The sequence below is a fragment of the Rhinatrema bivittatum genome, chromosome 1 (assembly GCF_901001135.1).
Source record: "Rhinatrema bivittatum chromosome 1, aRhiBiv1.1, whole genome shotgun sequence".
NCBI lineage: Eukaryota > Metazoa > Chordata > Amphibia > Gymnophiona > Rhinatrematidae > Rhinatrema > Rhinatrema bivittatum.
The window spans coordinates 535,775,208-535,799,547 of record NC_042615.1 but is presented as its reverse complement, the minus strand read 5'-3'; the positions used below and the strand labels follow the sequence as shown (position 1 = coordinate 535,799,547).

At 42.8% G+C, this 24,340-nt stretch overlaps 1 protein-coding gene across 3 annotated transcripts in view; it reads right to left on the bottom strand.

Annotated features, from left to right (window-relative positions):
- PALM2-AKAP2 (PALM2-AKAP2 fusion) overlaps positions 1-24,340 on the bottom strand; it is a 583,545-nt gene that overhangs the window by 318,098 nt on the left and 241,107 nt on the right. For 2 of the 3 annotated variants that reach the window (XM_029614157.1, XM_029614167.1), the window contains exons 5-6: positions 14,514-14,535; positions 5,562-5,663 (exon numbers count right to left, since the gene is read on the bottom strand). In XM_029614157.1, coding sequence (XP_029470017.1) covers positions 5,562-5,663; positions 14,514-14,535 — 124 coding nt within the window. The remainder of the gene's footprint in view (positions 1-5,561; positions 5,664-14,513; positions 14,536-24,340) is intronic. The other variant, XM_029614175.1, reaches the window with a different exon arrangement.

The following is a 24,340-nucleotide window of genomic DNA, read 5'->3' as shown; positions in this document are numbered from 1 at the left end:
GGTAAGCATAAGCCAGTCATCCTAATAGGAGTGTGCATCTGAACCAAAAAGTCTTCAGGCCTAAACAAGACTGAACAACACAAAACAGAGTTCCAAGTCACATGATGGCCTCTGAAGTTTAATGTGAGAGACTGTGATAACTACATGGAGTAGAAGAAACTGCCATTGCTCTTCATATTAGACATCTCTCTGCACCTTTCATTTTAGCTGGTACCACCAGAACACCAACTTGCTTAGGTATGGCCTTGGAGAAACTTTTAATCTAGCTATGAAGCAGGCATTGTTCAATAAATGTCTCCTGATGCACCTCATTATCCTGCGTGTGAAAATGCATATAAGTACCAGATAAGCTGAAGTCATATCAGGAGCCTACCAAACTCATGCCTTTGGATGGTGGTAACATCCAATAAAGATCAATGTTTGGACTCTATGTTTGTAAACCATTATGATAGCTTTAATTTGAAGCCAAATGACAGTATATAAAACCTGATAAATAAATAAATAAGTATGCATGTGTGTAAAGTTCTGAACAGAGAAAAGACTTTGGACTTTACAGACTGCAAGAACTTTCTCTCTATGCCATTGCTGCTATTCACATGAACTACATACCCATGAATTTGGCACCCAAGAATTTGCATGAAGCTCTAGTCAGCTTGAAGACTAGGTTTAAAGCTTGGCTCAGCTCCATTAATTGTGGAGTACTTGTTGGTCATCTCTCCCTAAGCCCTAGCAAGCCAACCCTTCTTCACCCGTCTCTGCCTGCATAGCTTACAGAGATATCCACTTCAGCCCTTTGACTCTACCATCATGCCTCGGGCCTAACCTCTTCAGGTATGCACCTTCCATCTGGGCGGCCCCTGACTGTCGAGCCCTGATAGCCCTGACAATCTGGACCAACCCAAGCTGGAGGCAAGGTTAAGACGGGGCAGTTCTGAGAATTTCTGGTCCAGCTCCCTACCTTTCAGCTTTTCTAGAAAAGAACTGTTCAAGAGAAAATAATTCTGGGTTCCTTTCTGGTGCCCATGGCGCTACATGAGAGCAGGATCTGTGGGAATCAGCAACAAGGAACGAGGAACACATGACCATGGTCATGCACGACTCCATGCTGGTGGCCAGCTTTACAGAATGGGCTCTTAGCCCACAGGCTTCTATGGCCCCAACACGGTTACTTCTCATACCAAATCATGTGTTCCACTAAAGATTAGGTCTATTCTAGCTCCCCCTCTTGTCGGTTCTTGTACCAGCTACTCCATGAAGCAGTCATTTATTTCACCAAGAAACATTACATCCTTAGCATGCGCTGATGTGACTTTTACCCAGTCAATATTAGGGTAATTGAAATCACCCATTATTACTATGTTGCTAATTTTGTTAGCGTTCCTAATTTCTGTTAGCATTTCATAATCTGTCAATTCATTCTGGCCAGGTAGTACCTCTACTGTTATTCTATTCCCCTTCTCACATGGAATTTCTATCCATAAATATTCTACAGTACATTTTGTTTCCTGCAGAACTTTTATTCTGTTTGACTCTATGCCCTCCTTAACATGTAGTGCTACCCCTCCATCAATTTGATCCATCCTATCATTAAGATAAATGTGTACCCTGATATGACAGTGTTCCATCGGTTATCCTCCTTCCACAAGGTCTGAGATGCTAATTATATCTACCTCTTCATTCAGTGCTATGCAGTCTAATGCTCCCATCTTTTTTTTTTTTAGATTTCTATCATTTGTATACAGACATTTCAAAGTATGTTTTTTGTTTATATTAATAACCTGCTTATCAGTTGACGGGTAATTTGGAATCTTTGCTCTTTACTTAAAGGCACTGGGCTAATTTAACATTTTTGAAACCTCTCTATCAGGATTCCTAACTTCCCTGTTAATAGCCTTCAAGAATACACCATTCAGAGAGACTGTCGGCTTCTACCATCATCTAGTTTAAAAGCTGCTCTATGTCCTTTATAAAGGTTAGTGCCAGCAGCCTGCTTCCACTCTGGTTAAGGCAGAGCCCATCCTGTTGGAATAGGATCCCCCTTCCCCAGAAAGTTCCCCAGTTCCTAACAAATCTAAAATCCTCTTCCCTGCACCATCACTTCATCCATGTATAGAGACCCTGGAACTTGACCTGCCTCTGGGGTCCTGCGCGTGGAATGGGATAGGGATGTGCATTCGTTTTAGATGAAATAGGAAATATAGACGATATTTCCTATTTCGTAGCAGTACGGGGGGGCCTTGAAATGATAGGAAAACCCACGAAATTTCGTGTGGTTTTCTTATCATTGGGGGGGAGAAGGGGCACACAGAAACACCCCCCCCCCCAAACCCACCCCAACCCTTCAGATCTAATTATTTAGAATCCCCCACCCTTCCGACCCCCCCAAAACTTGCCTAAAGTCCCTGGTGGTCCAGCGGGGGTCCTGAGAGCAATGGCCCCCTTTCGAGCCGTCAGCTGCCGCTAATCAAAATAGCGCCAATGGCTCTTTGCCCTTACCATGTGACAGGGGCTATCAGTGCCATTGGCCGGCCCCTGTCACATGGTAGGAGCAATGGATGGCCCTTACCATTTTTTAAGATGGCGCCACTGTCCATTGCTCCTACCATGTGACAGGGGCCAGCCAATGGCACAGATAGCCCCTGTCACATGGTAAGGGCAAAGGGCCATTGGCGCTATTTTGATTAGCGGCAGCTGGCGGCTCGAGAGTGGGACATTGCTCCCAGGACCCCCGCTGGACCACCAGGGACTTTAAGCAAGTTTTCGGGGGGGTCGGGAGGGTGGAGGATTGTAAATAATTAAATCTGAAGGATCGGGTGGTTTGTTTTTTTTTTGGATCGGGAAAGCCAGAAAAAAAAAAGGTCAGATCCGCTGGAAACGAAATTTCCTGCGGTTCTACGAAAACGAAACCGGAAACTATTGCTGGTACGATACACATCTCTAGAATGGGAAGCATTTCTGAGAATACAACCCTGGAGGTTCTGGATTTCAATTGCCTACTTAAGACTCTAAATTTAGCCTCCAGAACCTCTCTCCTGTGCCTTCCTATGTCGTTAGTACCCACATGAACCACGACAGCCAGATCCTCCCCAGCATTATCTAAAATCTTACCTAGGTGGAACGTGAGGTCTGCTGCCTTCACACCACGCAGGCAAGTTAACAACTGATCCTTGGTGTGAGAGGATAAAGCATCACCAGGGGGGCAGGTCCTAGCTACAGAATCACTTCCTGCCACACTGAGATGATGGTCTCCTGCCAGGTGACCCTGCTCCTCCAAAGCACCACAAAGGCTGCTAGACTGGAGATGGGACCACTCTACTATGTCCCTGAAGGTCTCCTTTATATACCCTTGTCTGCCTCAGCAACTCCAGGTCTGCCAGTCTGGGATACAGAGATTGGACTTGTTCTCAGAGCCAGGAGCTCTTTGTACCGAGTGCACACATACAACCTCTCGCCGATATTCATACATGTGGCACTTGGTGCAAAAGACTGGATAGCCTCCTGGATAGCCTCAGAACTAAGTATGACTCCTGCTTTCTCTGCTAAATACAAAAAGAGAGGCTATACAGCGCATGCAGTGTAGGGACCTGAGGATTAAATGCTGTGGCTTGAATAATACTGAAGAAGACTGGGACTTTGGATGGGGCACTAGCTTCCTAATGCTAAAAAACGCCATTATGCTGCCTTGATTTGTATTAGCCCTTGATAAAGGACTTTTGCTGTCCGAAACACGGCCCTGTGTCGGGTGTTGGTAATTTTACCTTGAAATATTCGGGCATGGATTGAATTTCCACGGATACAAGATAAGTACGATGACTCAATATAAGAATTCTTATTTTAAATGGTGATGGACTTGCACTTATAGCAAAATACAAAAAAAGCTTAAAAAAGAGGTTTTTCTGACCAATGATTATATATAAGGCAGAGTACGAAAGTCATAGTACTATACGATGATGCCTATTATGATGTCAATGCTTAATAATTTTTGTGCCCAGTTTATTAGCTAAGATTTTTTGGGATTTTGTTGGTACATAGTAGTTTGTAGGTCAATAGCCAAAGTCACAAACTCACAAATTATCCGTCTAAATGGCAAGTTTTGAATATTTAGCAAACTTATCTGGCTAAAACCTAGTTGGATAAAAAAAGAGAGGTTCCTGGGTGTCCTAAGTTATCCGGCTAACTTAGTTGAATTTCAGTTCTATCTGGCTAAGTTGCAAAGATAACTTTAGACCCGCTTCAGAACAGGTCCAAAAGTTATCATGTCTTGTGTGGCTGGATAATTGTTACTTGGCTGGATATCTTCAAAACAGAAAAGGTTCCGTGCAGGAGAGAGGCTCCGTGGTTTGCAAGTCCGCCCCCTCCCCCCACCTCTTCCTCAGTTTTCTTTAAATATAAACACTGAGCTGCTTTCCCAGACCCCCCTCTCCGACAGTCCCTATGTCCTGTGCGGCTCCCACACAACCCCCCCCCCCAGAACCCCCATGCCTCCTACGATACTTAAAATCCACTGCCAGGAGTGAGGTAGCAGCACTAAAAGCGTAAGCTACCCACAGTCTACGCTTCCAGCGCTGAGCACCGACTTTAGGCCGTCTTGCACTCTGTGAGAGCGCACACAAGGTTCTCTGAATTAACTCAGGATGCATGGCTGTCTTATTTCTCAAGTGTTTAACTAAATTAGAGCGCGAAACGCTTATTTTCAAAAGAAACCTACTAGTTACTACTGGGTTCCAAGGGTACAGATGCATTGCCGTGTTTCTCTGGGCTATGAGGAACAGCAGCAACAGCGACATGCGCCTTAAAAAATGGGTGATCCATAAAAAAAATAAATTAAAAAAAAAAATGAAGCAGTCAGAAAATGTTTATGTGTTGGTGTGTGCCCAAGAGCAAATGCAACGCTGAATCTTTACTGAAGGAGAGGGCTGTCGGTCCTACTCTGGAGCTGTTGTGTTGGGATGACAAGAAAGAAATGCACCCTGTAGCAGGCTGAGGCCTATCAGCCTGGCCAATCTCCATTTCATGGAAGGAAACTGAAAATAAATGTGTCGCTAATGATGTCTCTGTAACTGTACTACTATGTGACAGCTGCATCCATGAAGGAATCCAATAAGTTGCATTTTCAAGCATTGCTGTGACCTTACAGGAAAATACTAGTGCTCAATAGCCTGTTTTATGAAATTTTGTACAATAAACATTAAAAATAGAAGTAATGCATGGCATGTTGCTAAGTTTTTACATCAGGATACATTGGTACAACAGGTTTAAATGTTAAAGCCTAGCTAGCACTGTACATACAAATGTTTATAATGCAAATGAACAAAGAAAACTTAATGGAATACAGCAATAAAAGTTGTCATGAAGCTTTTAGAAAAATGAATGTCACAAAGAAAATCTAATAAAATAAATGCTCCAAAAGCCTCTGCTGCCACAGGAAGCCTCAGCCTCTTCCTGAAATATTCATTGCTATCCAGTAGGCACACTGGGACACCAGTGACTTTAGAACCAGTTTTTCCCAGATCATGTCTGCTGACAAGGATATGTACAGTACTGTGTTTCTTGACACTTACCGGCTAACCGGCTTGTCCCGTCCCGCCCAGGAATAGTCTCTGATCTGTGCGTATAGAGGGCTGGGAGGTCAGGGATCTGGGAGTAAATGTAATTCACTGCATCTGGTGTGAGAGAGAACAGAAAAGGCTGTCAGATTCCTGCATGCTTCAGGGCCCTAGTAGCTTCGCTGCTGAGGCAGCACAGGGTTACAATATCAGTCCAAACAAAAGACATGAGCTTTCTACTGAATTGCTGGATCAAAGCAAACAAAGTGAAATGTCATTGCCTTGTGACTAGTGTTCAATAGAGGAGCTGAGGTGGGAGGAAACATGTCCAGAGGACTAAAGCGCCAGGCATTATTAAACTGAGAGCAGGCTCTGGATTTTTACTAGGTCAATGACCTCCCAAGAAAAATGAAACAATGCTGTGTAAGTCACTTCCAGCTCCTAACACACGTACATTGAGTATGAGGATTTACATCTGAAAACTGTGGAGGCAGCTGTGGAATATCGTCCTCCAAAACAGGAAGCTAGGGCCTGGCCGGGTGCCTCAGTAGCGCTGTTGTGCGTTGCTATGCGGGAGATCTGGGTTTGATCACCAAGCCTGGTTTCTGCACTGTGGGGTTGCTGTGTACAACAGTGATACTCAATGATCATGACCGGAGTTCATATGTACCGGATTCTGGGCAGAATTGTGGTCTGTGGCCCCTGATCAAAGGATTGTCATTACAATGGATGGGGGCTAGATAGAATAGGGGTTTAAATGAGGGGGGAAAAAAACCTCCATCTTGTGCATGAGTGCATGAAGACTCATGGTGCTGTAGCCCAACAGACACTCGTTCCAGTTGAGCTGGAAGCCTAGAGAAACAGGAGGAAACTACTGGGCCCCCAAAACACAGTGACATAATAAAGATAAACTACTTATAGTATCAGCAAAGTGATGGCATGTCTGAATGCGGGGGAGCCTCTGCAACAAAAACCCCTTCTCTCTCTCTGAAGAGAGAATTATACAGTTTATTTCTTGGCCCTTGCTGGGCATCAAAGGCCTATGAGCAAAGGAAGAGGTTTTAAAGATGGAAAAATGATTAAGGAGATAAACAGAAGTTGGGGAAAAAGCAGAGAGAAAAAGAGAATATGGGAAGAGACTGAAGGAATCGGGGAGAAACAAGAAAGTGAAGAAAAGCAAAGAAAGGAGGTGTATGAAAAAGCAGAGGACGAGGAAGAAGAGAGACAGAAAAGATGAAAAGCATCTGAAGGAAAAGGAAAATAAGAGTGGCAAAGGTGGAATATCAGCATGGTCACAAAGGGATAAAGAAAAAGGACACAGAAGAGTGTAGCATGGCATAGAAAGAAATGGGGAGAGTGTCTGAAAAGAACATTGAAAATTTTAACCTACTCTGAGCTCAGATTTGGAAAAGGTGAGTAATTCAATCTAAAATCCAAATCCAAAATACATGCAAAAAAGAAGGTGAATCAGATCAAGAAACAAGACTGCAAACGGTAGTAGAGAAAATATTTTAGTTTAGTGCTTCAGTATTTCAGATGTGGGTATGTTCCCAATATCCTCCTCCGTAAAGATAGAGCTATAAAATTCATTCAGTTTTTCTTCTATTTCCTTGACCTCCCTGAGCACTCCTTTTGCCTCTTGGTCATGTAGCAGTCCAACTGACTCCCTCACAGGCTTTTTGCTTCAAATGTACTTGAAAAAGCTTTTATTATTAGTTTTTGCCTCATTGGCAAGCTTTTTCTCAAAGTTCCTCTTGCCCCCCCCCCCCCCCTCACCCTGCTGCCGCAGCCGCCCTGCTACGGTACCCCACACCAACTCGCCATACAAAAGAAAACTCAAATTCTGGTATCGCTTCATTAACAGCCACAGAAACACCTGGGAACTTTTGATTTTCTGTCACCCTGAGATTGTTGTGAATTAGTGGAGAAGAGGTAGAGGGGAGCAGGGAACACACAAGCTTTCTCCTCTCTCATAAAACCCTCCTATCATCTCTTCTTCTTACTCACCTCTTCTATTTCCTCATTCCTCCTTCCTTCTCACTCACTCCTTCCCCTCTTAGTCAGTCACCCCTTCCCTCCCCTCTGTCACTCACTCCTCCCTCTCTCTCAGGCTCACACACACATGCTGGTTCCTTCCCTTCCTCCTCAGTCACTCACCCCCCCCCCCACTCACCCCTTCCCTCTCAATACTCCCCCTCCCTGCCACTCATCCCATTTCTTCCCTCTGTCACTCAACCCTTCTCTCTCACTCACTACCACGCGGGATCTATTCTCACTGGGGAGGGGTGGGAAACCCTCCAGTGCATCACAACAGAGCGCTGGAGGGTTTTTTGCTACCTTGCGCAATTACAATGCTGACCCCCCCCCTCCCCCTCCAATCCTGTTTAATTATGTTTAATTTGTATTCTTTTTCTAATCGGGGCCAATGCAAGGATATTGGGCAACTTAATTAAATCATACAGCTTTGTGCCCAGGCCTCTCGCCATCACAGCCCTCTCCACACAATTTAAAATTATGCATTTATAATACAAGATTTTACATGAAAAACGACAACAAGTATATTATATCTACATGTACTGCTGTGGGGGTCAACTAGAAAACCCTGCATAAAAGCCAAAAGAACACTTGAAACATATGGCATTAGGACTGTTGTAACACATTGGATGTGGACTTGGTCTTCAGAGAGCCATGAGCAAACTACAATTCAACTATAATATAACAAACCTCTCATTCCAAAACAACACTAACTGCCAGCACTCAAACAGGAACAACCCTACCTATGAAAAGTCAGCAATACGAATATTACACCAGGCCTTAAAACATTAAATATACCACTTATCAGGAAAACAGAACAAACTAAGCAGGTATAGATCCCTACACAGAAACCACACGCTAGTAGAATGCCTCAGCTCGGTCACCCAAACAGAACCCAGACAGACCCTCTCTAAATATAGAAAAAACAGACCACAAATAGAAGCATGCAAACAAAAACAGAACCGGAAATCGCAATAAGTCAGGTATGTAGTACACCAATGGAAAAACAGAAACATCACCATTCCTCAGAAAACATTAAGCAATAAAATCAAATCTAAAGCATTAATGATAATGGTAAAACCATACTAATAAAAAGAATATTTCAAAACAATTGATGAACAGAACATCATCCAATAACTAAAAACACATTTTTTTACATTTCCCAAATACCAATAAAATATTTCATAACTCCATATAGATCAGATAACAATCAATAAGAATAAAATAAAAATCACTCACTCTCCATACCTGGGAACTTTTGACTTCCGGTCACCCTGAGATTGTCTTGGATTAGTGGGAGGGGAAGGGAGGTGCACAAACTTTCTCCTCTCTCATATATACACATGTTCATTCTCATGTTCACACAAACATACACAAACTCTCTTTCAAAACTTATACAGGCTCACAAATACACACACACATGCTGGCTCCATCTCTTTCAGACACACACGCTGACTCCCTCTCTCTCAGGCAGACACTTGCGTGCATGCACACACACACACACACACACACAGGCTCCCTATCTCTCAAGCAAGCACACACACACACATACACACACACATTGGCTCCCTCTCTCACAAGCACACACATATACACTGGCTTCCTATCTCTCAAGCACATACAAGCTGGCTCCCTCTCAGACAGACACACATACATAAAATGGCTCAAGCACACACACACACACTTCCTTCTCTCTCATGTACATACATGCTGGCTCCCTCTCAGACAGAAAGACAGACACATATACACACGCTCCCTCTCCTCCAGTTGGGACGAGATCTTTGGGCCTTCTCCACGTTGGCTGCTGAGCCTGGTATGATCTTTTTGCAACCATGGTGCCTCCTTCTGGGTGGGATGGGATCCCCTGGTGGCCGTGTGAGCCTCTTTCACTTTGGATGGGGATAGGATGGGATCCCCCGGCTTCTGCATGGGCCTCCTGCAGCTTGGACGCTGAGCAGGATGGGATCTCCCTGCAACAGCGGGGGCCCCTTCATTTTGGCCACTGGGTGACACCCAGCCACTAAGGGTGTCTAAAACTGGTGGTGCCTGTGCACAATGGGCGCTACGCCCCTGGCCCATGCCCCGCCCACAATGATACCCCACCCCTTTTTGAAAACTTTTGAGATGTGTGCACTGTGGGTCGGATTTTAAAATGGTTACGCGCATAAGTTATGCGCGTAACCCTTAAAAAAGCCCCTTGCACGCGCAGAGCCTATTTTGCATAGGCTCAGTGGCGCGCGCAAGCCCCGGGATGCAAGTAAGTCCCTGGGCTTCGCAAAGGGGGCGTGTCGGGGGCATGTTGGGCGGGCGGCGCAAATTTTGGGGTGGGGCGGGGGCGTGACGCCGGCCCGGGGGCGTGGTCGAGGCCTCCAGACCAGCCCCCGGGTCGGGTGATGGTACGCCAGCAGCCCGCTGGCGCACGCAGTTATACCTGCTTCGGGCAGGCGTAACTCTGCCAACAACGGTGGGGGGGGGGGTTTAGATAGGGCCGGGGGGTGGAAAGAAAGTTCCCTCCGAGGCCGCTCCGATTTCGGAGCGGCCTTGGAGGGAATGGGCAGCGCGCGTAGGGCTCGACGCGCGCAAGGTGCACAAATGTGCACCCCCTTGCGCACGCCGACCCCGGATTTTATAAGATACGTGCGGCTACGCGCGTATCTTATAAAATCCGGCGTACTTTTGTTCGCGCCTGCTGCGCGAACAAAAGTACGCGTGCGCGTAAGTTTATAAAATCTACCCTGTGGGAGATACACATGTATCTTGGTGGCTTTTAAAATCTGCTCGGTGCACGCAAGCCTAACTTCTTCACGCATCCCCTAATTAATGAGTGTGCCAGGCTTTTAAAAGTCACCTCTAAGAATGTAAATGTTGACCTCCCTAATTTGAAAAGCATGAAATAAACAATAAAGAAGATGGTGATGATACAGCTGTTTGCTTAGCAAAATAACTGAACCAATCATACAGTGACTTGCAATAAAAGATTACAATACTTTTCAGATTGTATTTTAGGATACATTTTCAACAAGGTGCCTAACAACAAAAGTTAGCTGCTTTTCGGCCCACACAAGTCAACCTGATCTTCAAACACAAAGTATCTGTGCAATTTGTAAGTTGGTTATGTGGACATCCACTCACAGTTTTCAGTCATGCCCCGGAAATGCCTTCCCCACCTCACCCCTGATATATCTCTTTTTAATGCTGATAAAAATTATCCAAGACATCAAAGTGCCTGCATATTCTTATGGGGCTGAAAATCCACCTAGGTGGATTCAGTCAATCCATCTGCATGCCTCCTGCTCTTACCTGCATACACCCCAACTATGCTTTTCAAAATTCACCCTTTTAAAGATATTTAAGTATGTGTATGTCTGTGTGTGTGTGCATATACAGTATGTATGTGTGTATATATATATATATATATATACATATATACATATATATATATATATATATATATATACATATATATATATATATATATATATATATATATATATATGTATATATATATATATATAAAATTAAAGCATGTGGTGATATGTACATACATTTTGGTCTTATTCCTCGATTACTTTAACATGATGAATTTGTACAAGACTATAATCTCCATTCGGGAAGTGCGTTAGGTAAATACAGAGTTCTATCTTGGATGTGTCCTTCAAAGGCCCGTTTATGTGCATGAGAGCAAAATGAAATCAGGCTCAGGGTTTTGCAAGTGAGGAAAATTAAAGCATAAAAACTAAAAATGTGAAAGGGAAAGCCAGAAATCAGCTGTGCTCTCTGGCATTGCAAAGGAAAGTGAGTTGGGCAGACCAGATGAGCCTTATGGTCCTTACCTGCAGTTCATGTTTTATGTCCTTGCGTTATCTTAAAACATCTAAAGGTATTGTATCCTTCAGCGACATTGCACCACACGTACACAAAATTCAACAAAATGGGGTAGATTTTAAAAGGGTGTGCGCGGGTGTACATGTGCGCACGCTACCTGGCGAGCGCAAATTATAAAATCAGGGGTCGGCGGTCGCAAGGGGGAGCACAATTGTGCACCTTGCGTTTGCCGAGCCGCGCTGCCTTCCCCCCGTTCCCTTCCCCCTAGCCTGACCTTCCCACCCCTTCCCCTAACCTTTCCCCCCCCCCTAGCCCTACTCCAACCCCCCTGACTTTTATCTTACCTTTTGTGCCTGCCTCTGGGCAGGTGCAAGTTGTGTGCACAGGCAGCCTGCCGGCACGCGATCCTTCAACACCGCCGCTGTGACAGAAGCCTCTGGCCCCGCCCCCCCGTCCCGCGCCTTTTTGCAAGCCCCGGGACTTACACGCGTCCCAGGGCTTTACACGTGTCGCCAGGACTTTTGAAAATAGGCCTGGCACGCATAAGCCTTTGAAAATCCGGCCCAATGCTTTTGAACATGGTGAGGCCAATAGTCCAACACATTTAGCCGGATAACGCACAAGTTATCCAGCTAAATATATAGTTTTCAATATTGCCAGTACTTACCAGCTAACTTTTATCCAGATAAGTCATAATGAGGTCCATTGTCAGACACTGTCTGGTTGGCAAAGTTACTGCCCGATTCACTAAGGCTTTTCTCCCATTCTTTGTCTATGGGAAAATACCTTGATGAATCAGGCCCTCAGCCGGGTAAACTTTGGAGGTATATTCAATAGTGCAGCTGCACGACTGAATATAAATGGCTATCTTAAAGTTAGCTGGCTAGCTTTACCCATCTAAATTTAGGACAGTGCGCCAATCTGACCAGACTTAGCTGCCACACTGGGTCATGAAGTTAGCAAGTAGCACATTTAAGACTAATCGGAGAAAATTCTTTTTCACTCAATGCACAATAAAGCTCTGGAATTTGTTGCCAGAGGATGTGGTTAGTGCAGTTGGTGTAGCTGGGTTCAAAAAAGGTTTGGATAAGTTCTTGGAGGAGAAGTCCATTAAAGGCTATTAATCAAGTTGACTTAGGGAATAGCCACTGCTATTAATTGCATCAGTAGCATGGGATCTTCTTGGTGTTTGGGTAATTGCCAGGATCTTGTGGCCTGGTTTGGCCTCTGTTGGAAACAGGATGCTGGGCTTGATGGACCCTTGGTCTGACCCAGCATGGCAATTTCTTATGTTCTTATGTTAGGTTAAGGTCTAACTACACCTTTTTCCTGTGCATTAGCAACCAAAAAGGTTTTTATTGTACATGCCGGTTCGAGAGAGAGAGAGAGAAAGCAAGAGAGAGAGTGCGTGAATTAATCAGCATGTGATGTGAAAAATAGTGCAGGTGTGATAAATGTATTGTGCATTGCGGGAGCAGGGAAATTATCCTAACCACACTCCCTTTTTTTTTTTTTTTTTTTTTTTTTAAATCGTGGGTGCTATTTCCATTATATTTATAGCATTTTGTTGAATCTAGGTCTAAGTTAGCTGGCTAACTTTGAATATCAGAGTTAGCCAGATAATTTAGCCGGCTAACTCAACTCCTCACAGTTATGCCCCTGGAATGGCCTTTATTTAGCCGGCTAATTCTAGCCTCCTAACTTATTATCCAACTAGAATTTAGCCAGACCCTAGATCTTCATTTAGTCAGATAACTTCTGAGTTGTCCGGCTGAATGCTTTTGAATATGCACCTCCATAAGGCTAAAAATCAGCCAAATAAGTAATGGGCATTTTGGAGCAGGGACAGATTAGCCAGTAAAACTTAACTGACTAAGGGCCAGATTCATTAAGGTTTTTCTCCCACTTTGTGTCTATGGGAAAAACCCTTAGTGAGTCAAGTACTAACTCTGATATTATGAGTTAGCCAAATAAGATTTTCATCTGTCTCTGGCCATACCCTGGAGCACATCTAAAGATATCTTTAGCCTTAAACGACTAAATTCAAAAGAATATAGCCGCCTAAGTGCCAATGGCCTTACAAAAAAAAATGTCCAGCATGTGTGTACCATCCTGATTCCCACTTCAAGGGCAAAAAAAAAGTGCCCTGCCGAGCCAAGCCACCCCATCCCCCAAAACTGTCCAAGTCTTATTTAAAAATAAAAGTTTGCCGGGTTGGCACTGGACTCCCCCTCCTCCGTCCCCTTCCTGGTTAGGCTTGCTCTTATATGGAATCTCTCTCCTTTCCTCCCCATCCCAACCTTACCCCCCTCCCCCCCCATCCCACCTACCCGCTACCTCAGTTGACCCGTTTCAGCACCAGGATCTCGGTACGCTGTGATCCTGGCAGCTTGCAGCTTGCAGTATAGCTCTGACAGCATCGCTGGAAGCATAAGATACCAGCACTGCTGTCAGGGATTGGCAAACTTTTATTTTTAAACAAGACTTGGAGAGGTTTAGGGGTGGCTCGACGCAGCAGGGCACTTTTGTCCATTGAGTAGGGGGCTGGGAATTGGACCTGCATGCAATATTTTTCTTTTAATGGCCATCACCACTTAACCGGCAATATTCTTTAAAAAAAAAAAAAATATATATATATATATATATATATAAAAAATATATATATATTTAAAAATAAATAAATAAATAATAATATATGTCAGGCTAAAGTTAGCCAGATAACTTTATTCAGGGATATTCAGCAGGACATTTATCTCACGGAATATCCAAGATAAGTTATCCAGGTAATTTTAGCTGGATAACTTAAACTGTTAAGAGGCTTCTTCGAATACTGGCCTCGTTGAGTCCTTGGTTCTAAGAAGCTGGTTCTTATTATTTGCATGATCAAGTATCAACCATGTATCTCAGTGATATCCACCAGGAATACCCAAAATTATTGGCTGCTTTGGTAGTTTCTAAGACTATTACCAAGATGTACAGCCAACAAGAGACTCCCTTTAACAGCAGCCATGTGACCTCTAAAAGACCTTCCCCTCCATGGCAAAACAGGAGAAACCATCGGACAACAGAGCAAATAAAAATCTGAAGAATGGAATATAAAACGCTTACCTCCATCCTGATTTGCAAAACTCTGTAAGAACAAAAGCATAAGAAAGAATTAAAAATAAATTCAGGACATGAGGACATTTAGCATACATTTCCTACAGCCCCCAACAACACAAGTGATGCAGGAAGGGCAAGTGCGGAGAACACCCTCGTCTGCATGTCAGTGAAGGCAGGAATCAGTCCTTACCCTCCTCCGACATCTAAAACTGCTTTCCTAAGGTGAGAACCGATGGTAAATTTAACTCGTGCAGGAGAAGGAAGAAGAGGAGCGGGGCACAAGTGTGATGGGAGCGGGTTGGTTTGCGTGTAGCACTATAAAATGTTAGTAGAGGTAGTGGTTATGTAGTATCAAGTTTTCATTCTAGAACTGATCAGCATCAGGTTTTGAGGCATGCCTGCTTGTCTGAGAACCCTTTGGGACAAAAGTAGTAAATGATACAGATGTGTGTGTGTATATATATATATATATATATATATATATATTTATATTTAGTAGTCCTCACCTATTACAAAAATACATTCCTATTTATGAGGAACAGAAACATTTTTTTAATAATCAGAAACTGTCTTTTATTCTATTTTTATTTATTCCATCATTTTAGTACAAAAATACAAAAGTGCAAACAATAATATAAGTTAACAATTCATTAAAACCACTTTTCAAAGAACTTTTTTAAGCAGAACCAAGAACCTGAATAATGTCCATCTCATCCTTACAGGACAATATCCTAAAGATATCAATCTTCCAACCCTGATGACCATTCCAGACCTCCTTCTATTACACTTGAGGTTTACCTTCAAAACCCTTAAAGGTTAATCTTCAAACCCCAAACTTCAAGTTAATCTTCAAACCCCATCATAGAGGTCTCGATGTTTCACCGCCAAACGGCTTCGTCAGGGGGAGAGTAATATCAATTCACATAAAACTGGTACAGTAATTCATTAATGTGTAATTCACGCAACCCAGTCTGTTTAAATAAATAAAGGACTATGGCAGAAAATCATATGAAGCAGCCAAACTTGCCTGTCGAACACCTTAGTTACAGACGCTTACTATATTAAAGACCGTCAAAATAGGCTTCATCGAACAGTGATGACTTTATATCTCAGCCTTATTTTTAATCATAGGTCTGATAGTTATCTATATTTCAATATTTTTTTGTTATATGCTGTGCAAAAGTTCAACTTAGCTTTAGCGTAAAACGCTGTCTTTTTTCAACATTTATGAAGCCTTGCTTCCTCAACACGCCCTACATGGGTCCATGTTTCAAACAGCCAGTTCTTTTTATCAAGGGTTCAATAACAGCGTTGTAGGTGAATTCAGTGATCGTATAGCATGGCGTTTCCGCGTTTCTTTTCCTGTCAGTTCATTACCCATAGATTCAAGCTGGTTGATATTGTCTATTTCAAAGACTGACACCGTTTCATAAATCCCAGCCTTCCTCTTCATTCCATGTTACAGAGAAAATTTTTTTTTTTCCAAATGGCAGGCGGAATGCCATTGCTGCGCAGTCTGGTTTAAATATCCAATGGAACTTCCGGGTTTCGCACACACGATTACGCAACCACCACCCCCCATTCGAAAAATTTTCTCTGTAACATGGAATGAAGAGGAAGGCTGGGATTTATGAAATGGTGTCAGTCTTTGAAATAGACAATATGAACCAGCTTGAATCTATGGGTAATGAATGACTACCAGTTTTATGTGAACTGATGTTACTCTCCCCTTGACGAAGCCGTTTGGCGGTGAAACATCGAGGCCTCTATGTCGGGGTTTGAAGATTAACTTGAAGTTTGGGGTTTGAAGATTAATCTTTAAGGGTTTTGAAGGTAAACCTCAAGTGTAATAGAAGAAGGTCTGGAATGGTCATCAGGGTTGGAAGATTGATATCTTTAGGATATTGTCCTGTAAGGATGAGATGGACATTATTCAGGTTCTTGGTTCTGCTTAAAAATGTTCTCTGAAAAGTGGTTTTAAAGAATTGTTGACATATTATCGTTTGCACTTTTGTATTTTTGTACTAAAATGATGGAATAAATAAAAACAGAATAAAAGACATTTTCTGATTATTAAAAAAATGTTTCTGTTCCTCATAAATAGGAATGTATTTTTGTAATAGGTGAGGACTACTAAATTAAAAACAGTTCACGTCTGTCTGTCTTTATTTGTTTGCTATATATATGCACAGAAGCCTGATTTATAACTTATTTTTATCTATTGCCTACAATTTCTTACCTCCATGTCTTCCAACTTGACATTTTTCATATATATGTAACCATGCAACCATGCAAGTGATTCATAATTACTGGATTTCCTGCTGCAAAGATATTTGCTTTGGAATTGCCCAGGTTTTGCATCTCACCCTGTATTGTACCATGTGATCATGTTCTTGTGTGTTTGTCTAAGAGAACCCTTAGTGGCTGTGATTGTCAATCAGGGAGAGGTCAGCCTAAGAGGAAGCTGGCATGAAGAAAAATCTAGTGCAATGTTTCTCCACCTTTCTGATGCCAGGGACCGGTTGGCTGACCACCTAAACTGACGTGGACTGGCTGGCTGATAGAGCTGAGAGAGACAGCAAAAGAGTAAGGGAGGAGAAGTTCCCTCCCATAGCTGAGGAGCATGGGAGCCTAAAGTAGGGGGGGTGGGAGGAATACATGGCCCCACCTCCCCTTCCGAAGTCTCCCCCAGCCACACCCTAATGATTTAAAGATTTATGACAAAGGAGCTGTGCTTCTTGTACCCACAACAGGGGAGGAGAAAAAAAAATCAAGTCGCCTTCATTCCAGAGGCTACAAATACATACTGTAGGGGTAGATGCTGCCCCTTTAAGGGGCTTGGTGGTTGCAGCAGCCTTCATGGTTGCATAGCTAGGAACCCACTGGGTTGTTTTTTTTTTTAGTTTATTTAAAGAGCTGGAGAGGGGAGAGTCCAGGGCTCAGCTGAGCCCGATGTTCGATGTTTGAGTTTAGTCTGCCGGCCTGATCAGCTATTCAATGCCAGCGGGTCGTGAAGAGCCGGGGAGGGTGGTAGCAGTCTGTCTCTCCGCACCTGGAAGTGGCAGCAGTAGGCAGCACTTTGTGGCCTGGAGTGAAGCCACTTCCAGGTCTATTTTGTCCCTGGGGTTTAGGGCAGTAGAGAATGCCCCACTCGCGGCTGCGGGCGGTCGAGTGTGAGCTGGTACCTGTGGCTGCAATGTGGACCTGTTTCCCCCAGCAGTGACTGCCACTCCATTGACTGGCAAATTGCTGCCAGGGACTGCTGATGAACCCACAAAAAAAGTAGTTGACAAATACAGATCTAGGAAGCTCAAGCTGGTGATAGGCAGCTTTTATTAGTGTTCATTTCTAGCAAGTGCGTCGGAGTGTTTTTGTTTTTTTTGTAAATCTCAGCCCTAGAAGATGTCGGAGGAATCTGGAGGGTTCTTGGAGAATGCTGGCATGTATTTGTCTCTGTTTTCTGATTATCTCATTGATCATGATTGCTTTGAATCATCTTTGAGAGTACTGCTGCGACAAAATCCACAACATCTGTGTACTGCATTGCTGGAAAGACATGCAAGTGTGTGTGCTGTCATGTAAAAATTAAATTATTATTATTGAAACTAATAATCGGTGTGAGGTGCTGCTTTCCTTGAAGAAGTGCTGCCAATACTGAGTGCTATATCCCAAGGTTAAAAAATAAACACTGTAGTTTTTATGCCTGAGAACAAACCCTGTCCTGTCTGTAAATTACATCTGAGCAAGCGGCGTATATATCGATATCCATGTCTAGACACACACACACACATACTCCTTAGACACTTGTGCTCATGGATTGTCTTTTGTCACTGGGTACATAAACAGTGCGTAGCGCCAGCTGATATCCCATCATCTTTAATACAGTTTTGTACTGCCCCTGGGGAAGGGGGTGTCTGCTTCCATAGCTCTTCCTTAAAGCCACGGATCCTCTAGGGAGGAAATATATTTGGTAGCTTTGCCTTGGAGGAACTTGCAATATAAATGTGTCAGCACCAGAAAGCTAAGGAAGAAACTGAGAAAAGAAAAAAGTGAGATATTTGAATCTCTCACCTCAGTGCGCTGTTCAAAGGGAACTTTTCAGCAAGATTAAATAGGAAAACAGAATATTTTTTGACTATCTCCTAAAAAAAAAAAAAAAAAAAAGACCAAGTTGGCAGTTATGACCTTGGCTTTCTGTGTTTCTGTCGTGCTATTAATCCGTGCTATACATAGCACTCATGATTTTTACAAATTTTTCTAACTACGTTTTCCTGCAGCGGTATGTGAGGAATAAGTACCTTTACTGCTGATACCATGAACAGTTTTTAAATTAGAACAATAGACACCTTGGAGGCAACAAAAAGTAAACAGCTTGTGAGGAAATTTTACAGGTGTTAAGAAGTAATTGCCAAAGAATTAAACAATGTTGGTCAAACTTTGCATACTAGCCAGTATGCATCACTGCACAGATGCACAAAATGTAACTTTCCAGCTGCCCCTTTCTTAGCCTGCGTGTTAATGAGATCCACAGGCTTTCTGGGAAGGGATGAGTCTTATAAATAAGAAATAAGGCTTCATCGACTGAACACGCGATGCGAGGGGCCACAGTCACAGGCTGCTGTTTTTCAAAAAGGCTGTAGCCATCACCTGAAGATCAGGAATTTGGGGTTTTAAATGTGATTTTTAAAAAGTCTGAGGGTGCACATTAATTGTACTGCTGCCTCTCCTTCAGTTCTATGTTCCATGATTTCATGAAAAAAACTGAAATGGAACAGCAGGGTGAATGCACTAGACTGGGGAGTGGTAGGTTGTAGGTTGCTAAGGCCCCCCCCCCCCGTGTGCTTAAAATGACCTCTCTTCAAACCACCATCTTCCAATGTTGCTACCATCAAGTAGCCCCCCTTCCCAGGTCACTGCACTGGCTCTCCATCCGCTTCTGGATACAATCCTAGCTTCAACTACTCACCTACTGCTACAAGCGCCTCAGTCTCTCATCCCTTCCTTCACCCCTCTTTGTGAACTCTGCTCTTATTCGTGCCTCTCTCCTCCAATGACAACTCCAGACTGCATTGTCCACCTTGCTGTGCCATATGCTGGAGCAGCATGCCTTTCTGAGGCCTTATTCAAAAACTGCCAAAAAAACCCTCCTTTCTGCTTTTAAATCTCAAATCCTGGCTCTTGATGATCATAACCTTTTTGACATTAACCATGTTTACTATAATAGATTTCCTGAAGCCTCATTTGTTTTCTCTGTCTGTCTTGACTAGATTGTAAGCTTTATTGAGCAGGGACTGTCTCTTACACATAGCTGTTCAATGCTGCATGCATATAGAAATGACAAGTGGCAGCAGTAGTGGTCAGGTAACCCAGATACATGTTTCATTGCCTCTTTGCCTCCAGAAGGACATGTGTCTTGGGAGTTTTTCACTGTCTTCCATGTTGTTTTGAACAGGTTTTTCTGGCTTTTGTACACAAGCAGGGCTACTATCAAAGCAGGAGATAATATGGGAGTATCAACCACACTTGGAAAAGTCAACATTAAATGTAATAAAGCATGGTGGCAATTTTTTTTTTTAATTAAAATTTTATTGATTATTACAAAGAAAAACATCACAGTGAAAGGATCAGATACAGACAACTTCCTTAAATGGAACATTGACCAAAATACAGAGGAGCTATCACTGTGACCCATCCAACCACCCTACCCCCCACCCACCATGGAGTTCACCATAGGCCTGCATACCAGATCACATAGGCCTCATAACAGAAAATAAAAATATAGGTCCACAGAATTCAACAGACAATGTCAGCATCTGTATATCAAAAGCAAAATACTGGGTGCAAATATAATGGAAAATTATACATCAGAGCCACAGGTGAAATGAGCTTGGGAGAGCTGCAATTAAAAAGAGGGAGGGTCTGTCCCATTGAGAAGATAATAATGACACCTCTATCCCCTACTCACCACAACAAAAGAAAAGAAAAAAAAAAAAAAAGGAAAAACTGCACAGGTCCCGCTCATGCAGAGAAATCAAGAAAGGTTCTCCATACAGCTTCAAAGGAAGCCACGGGATTGTTCCGCGCAGTGGTTAAGGAAGCAATCGACAGTGAAAATGTAAGCTATCCAGGACTCTTTGAAAGGAAGGCACTCCTCCTTGTTTCCAGCCCATAGCAACCACATTGCGTGCTGCAATGAAAACCTGCAAACAAAAACGCTGCTGCTGTTTATTCATCCCAGGGACTGGTAAATTTAGTAGGTCAGGCCCGGCCTCAGGGGTAATACCCATAACCTAACATTTTGCCCAGCCAATCAATTACTTCCTTCCAGAAAGGAACAATTCCGTCAGACTGCCACCAGATGTTGAAAAAAAGTCCCTATCAATCCACATTTTTGCCAGCAAAAGTCAGACTGATTGGAGTATAACCTGAGTAACTTAACTGGAGTGATGATGTACCATTGGTACAACAGCTTAAAACAATTCTCTTGCAGCTGGGCCGAAACAGAGCTCTTACTGGCATTGGTATAAACAATATCCCAATCCTTTGGGCTGAGAGGCTGCCCTAGATCCATATCCCATCTCTGAGTATGTAAAAAAAGGTTCTAATTCCGGTCCTTTAAGTAGCATATACATTTTAAACACTGTGCCCCGAATAGTGTCAGTTTCAGCACAGTAGTTTTCCAGCATAGGTTTACTCCCTCTCAAGTTGTTTGATCTCTGCAGGGAACCTATAAAATATTTATCCCGAGCATAGGCCAAAAAATCTACAAACCCAAGATGATAGATTTCCACAAGGGAATCCTGTGCTAAGAAACTGCCGTGCCTAAATAAATGCCCAAATAGTGGTAATCCCAGTCGCTTTCCAGATATTAAACAGGTTGGTCTGAAATCCTGCCGGAAAATGTATATTATGGAAAAGGGACGACTGGTAAAAATAGACAAAGTCACCCACCAAATTAGCTTTCCATTGTACCCAAACCTGTAATGTGGTGCGGAGGGCAAAAGGTAAACACTGCAACGGGCGCTAAGAAGAGCAAGGTTGCCATGGCAAAGCAGCTAGAGGCATCACTCCAAGCATCGACTGCTCTATAGCCACCCACTGCTTTACAGAGGTAAGTCTGCCTAAATCTATGAGCGCTCTAAACTGTGAAGCAGTGAAGTACCAGGACAGATTAGGAACCTCAAGGCCGTCCTGTGCTTTGGGTTGAAAAATAATCCGACGCGCAACCCTCGGAGGGCGTTGCTGCCAAATGAAATCAAAGATTTTCTTCTGTCATAAATGAAGTAGTGCAGCAGAAATAAAAAATTGGTAGGGTAGAAAACAGATGCAATAGGCGCAGCAGCCCGTTCATTTTAACTATAGCAATGCGGCCGAGCCATGAAAAGGTGCCTCTCTGCCATTTCTCTAGGTCCCTGTCTATGGCTTTCGGTAAAGGTATATAGTTGAGGCTGAATAGGTCTGAAGTACGGGCACCTAGAAAGACTCCCAAGTACTTTTATTTATTTATTGTTTTTGTTATACCGAGTTTCATGATAGGCATCACATCAACCCGGTTTACAAATAACAAGGAGTGTAAAGCATAACATAACGTAAAAAACAATATTTTCAATAAGAACCTTGAACTTTAAATACAGTGAAAATACTTAAGAGATGCTTTAGCCCACCCAAATGGAAAATGCTTTTTAATAGTAGACACCTCTGATCCTGCTACATTAATATTTAAAAGTTCGAGATTTATCAAGGTTTACCTTGAGGCCAGAGACCTTACTAAACAGCTTTAATTCGATTTCAACACCCTTTAGGGATGAGCATGAGTCAGTCAGGGTACAAGGTCACCACATTTTCTTTTATTGATCATATTGTACGTTGTATTTTTATTCATACTTTTAGAGTAATATTTTTGTTTTATTTTAGATTAGTACGTTTATATTTAATTTTAACTTGTTGATTATTTTAGAATCATTTTGGTAAACCGCTTTGGTCAGTATCCTTACTGGTAAAACGGTATATAAATATGTTAAATAAATAAGTAAATAAATATGTTAAATAAATAAGTAAATAAATATGTTAAATAAATAAACAAACAAACAAACAAACATAATAACGTCTGCAAATAAAGATAACTTAAGTGACTCGCCCAGGCTAACCCCCTTCATCTGAGGTGATGCTGGTACCCTCAAGGCAAAGGGTTCCAGGAACATCGCAAATAACAATGGAGAAAGGGGACATCCCTGTCTAGTCCCCCTGCACGTGTCAAAACTATTCTCATATCCTCCATTTATTTTTACTTTAGCCCTAGGGAGCTCATATAGTTTCCTTCCCCTTTGAAGAAAGGAAGAACCAAAGTTCATTTGCTGTAAAGTTTTAAATAGAAATGACCAAATGGACTAGGTCAAAAGCTTTCTCGGCATCAAGGGATAACAAAACAGAGGGGATGTTGTCCCGATCAACCCACCACCAGAGCCATATGCTGCAGAATAAAACCCACCTGGTCAGAGTGAACGAGCATTGGCAGGAATCTATTCAACCTCAGAGCCAATACCCTAGCCAATATCTTCAAATCCAAATTAATCAATGAAATGGGCCTATAAGACCCACAGAGGAAAGGATCCCTGCCCGGCTTGGCTATAACAGAAATCCCAGCCACATTCGAATGTTCAGGAAAGGAACCACCATCCCATATAAAATTAAACATATCAGTTAGTGGTACAACTGGAATATGGGAAAGCTTACAATAATAACCACTGGAGAAGCCATCCAAGCCTGGAGATTTACCAGACTTGAGCATCTTTATAAATTCAGGTGTGGTAATCGGACTATTTAGATACTGCTGCTGCTCGTGGGTAAGCGAAGGCAAGGAAAGGGCCTGAAGGTAGCAATCAATATCAAAATCACTGATTGTTGTATCCCTACTGTAAAGAGAGGCATAAAACTCAGTGAAACACCCCCGAATCTCAGCCACTGTGGTGTGTACTTTACCATGTAAGTCTTTAATTTTGGTAATGGAACTTTGAGCAATTTGGGCTTTTAACTGCCAGGCTAAATAATGACCTGCTTTATTCCCTCCTTATTAATAGGCCTGTTTGATCAGGTCCAAATAGTGTGCTAAATGATCATCATCAAGTCGTTGCAACTCAGATCTAGCTTCTAGCAGCCGGTGATAAATAGTGTTGGACTGTGTACACATGTGCTGATGGGCAAGATGTTCTATCTTGGCCAGAAGAAGGACCTTTTTCCTTTCCATCTCCTTTTTCCATGAGACAGCCTTAGAAATAAGTAAGCCTCTTGCCACAGCTTGAGCATTCCCAGACTACTCCCTGGGAGACAGAGAACTGAGAGTTTAATGAAAATATTCTTTTAAATGATCCCCAAATTTTTAACAAAAGCGTCATCTCTGAGTAGGGTTTCATTCAGACGCTAACAATGCTGCCCACTGTTCATATTATGGAGATATAAATCGAACACACAGGGGCATGATCTGACCAAGTAATGGGACTAATCCCCACAGTGGACACCCAAGTTGTAGAATTTTATCAACTAAAAAGTAATCTATACCGGAATAGGTTGCATGTGGAGAGGAATAAAAGGTATAAGTATGAGAGGTGGGGAATCTTTGCCTCCATATGTCAGTAAGACGCCAGTAAGATATAACAGATGACGGAAGCTTCCTTAGCCCTTGCAGTGAGGTACTAACCAGGCGTGAATTATCCAGGTTAGGATGAGAAGTAAAATTAAAGTCCCCACCTAAAATTATAAAACCTTCCCCATAGGAGTCCAAAAGCTTCCTAATAGATTATAGGAAGGATCCTTAATCCTGATTAAGAGCATATAAG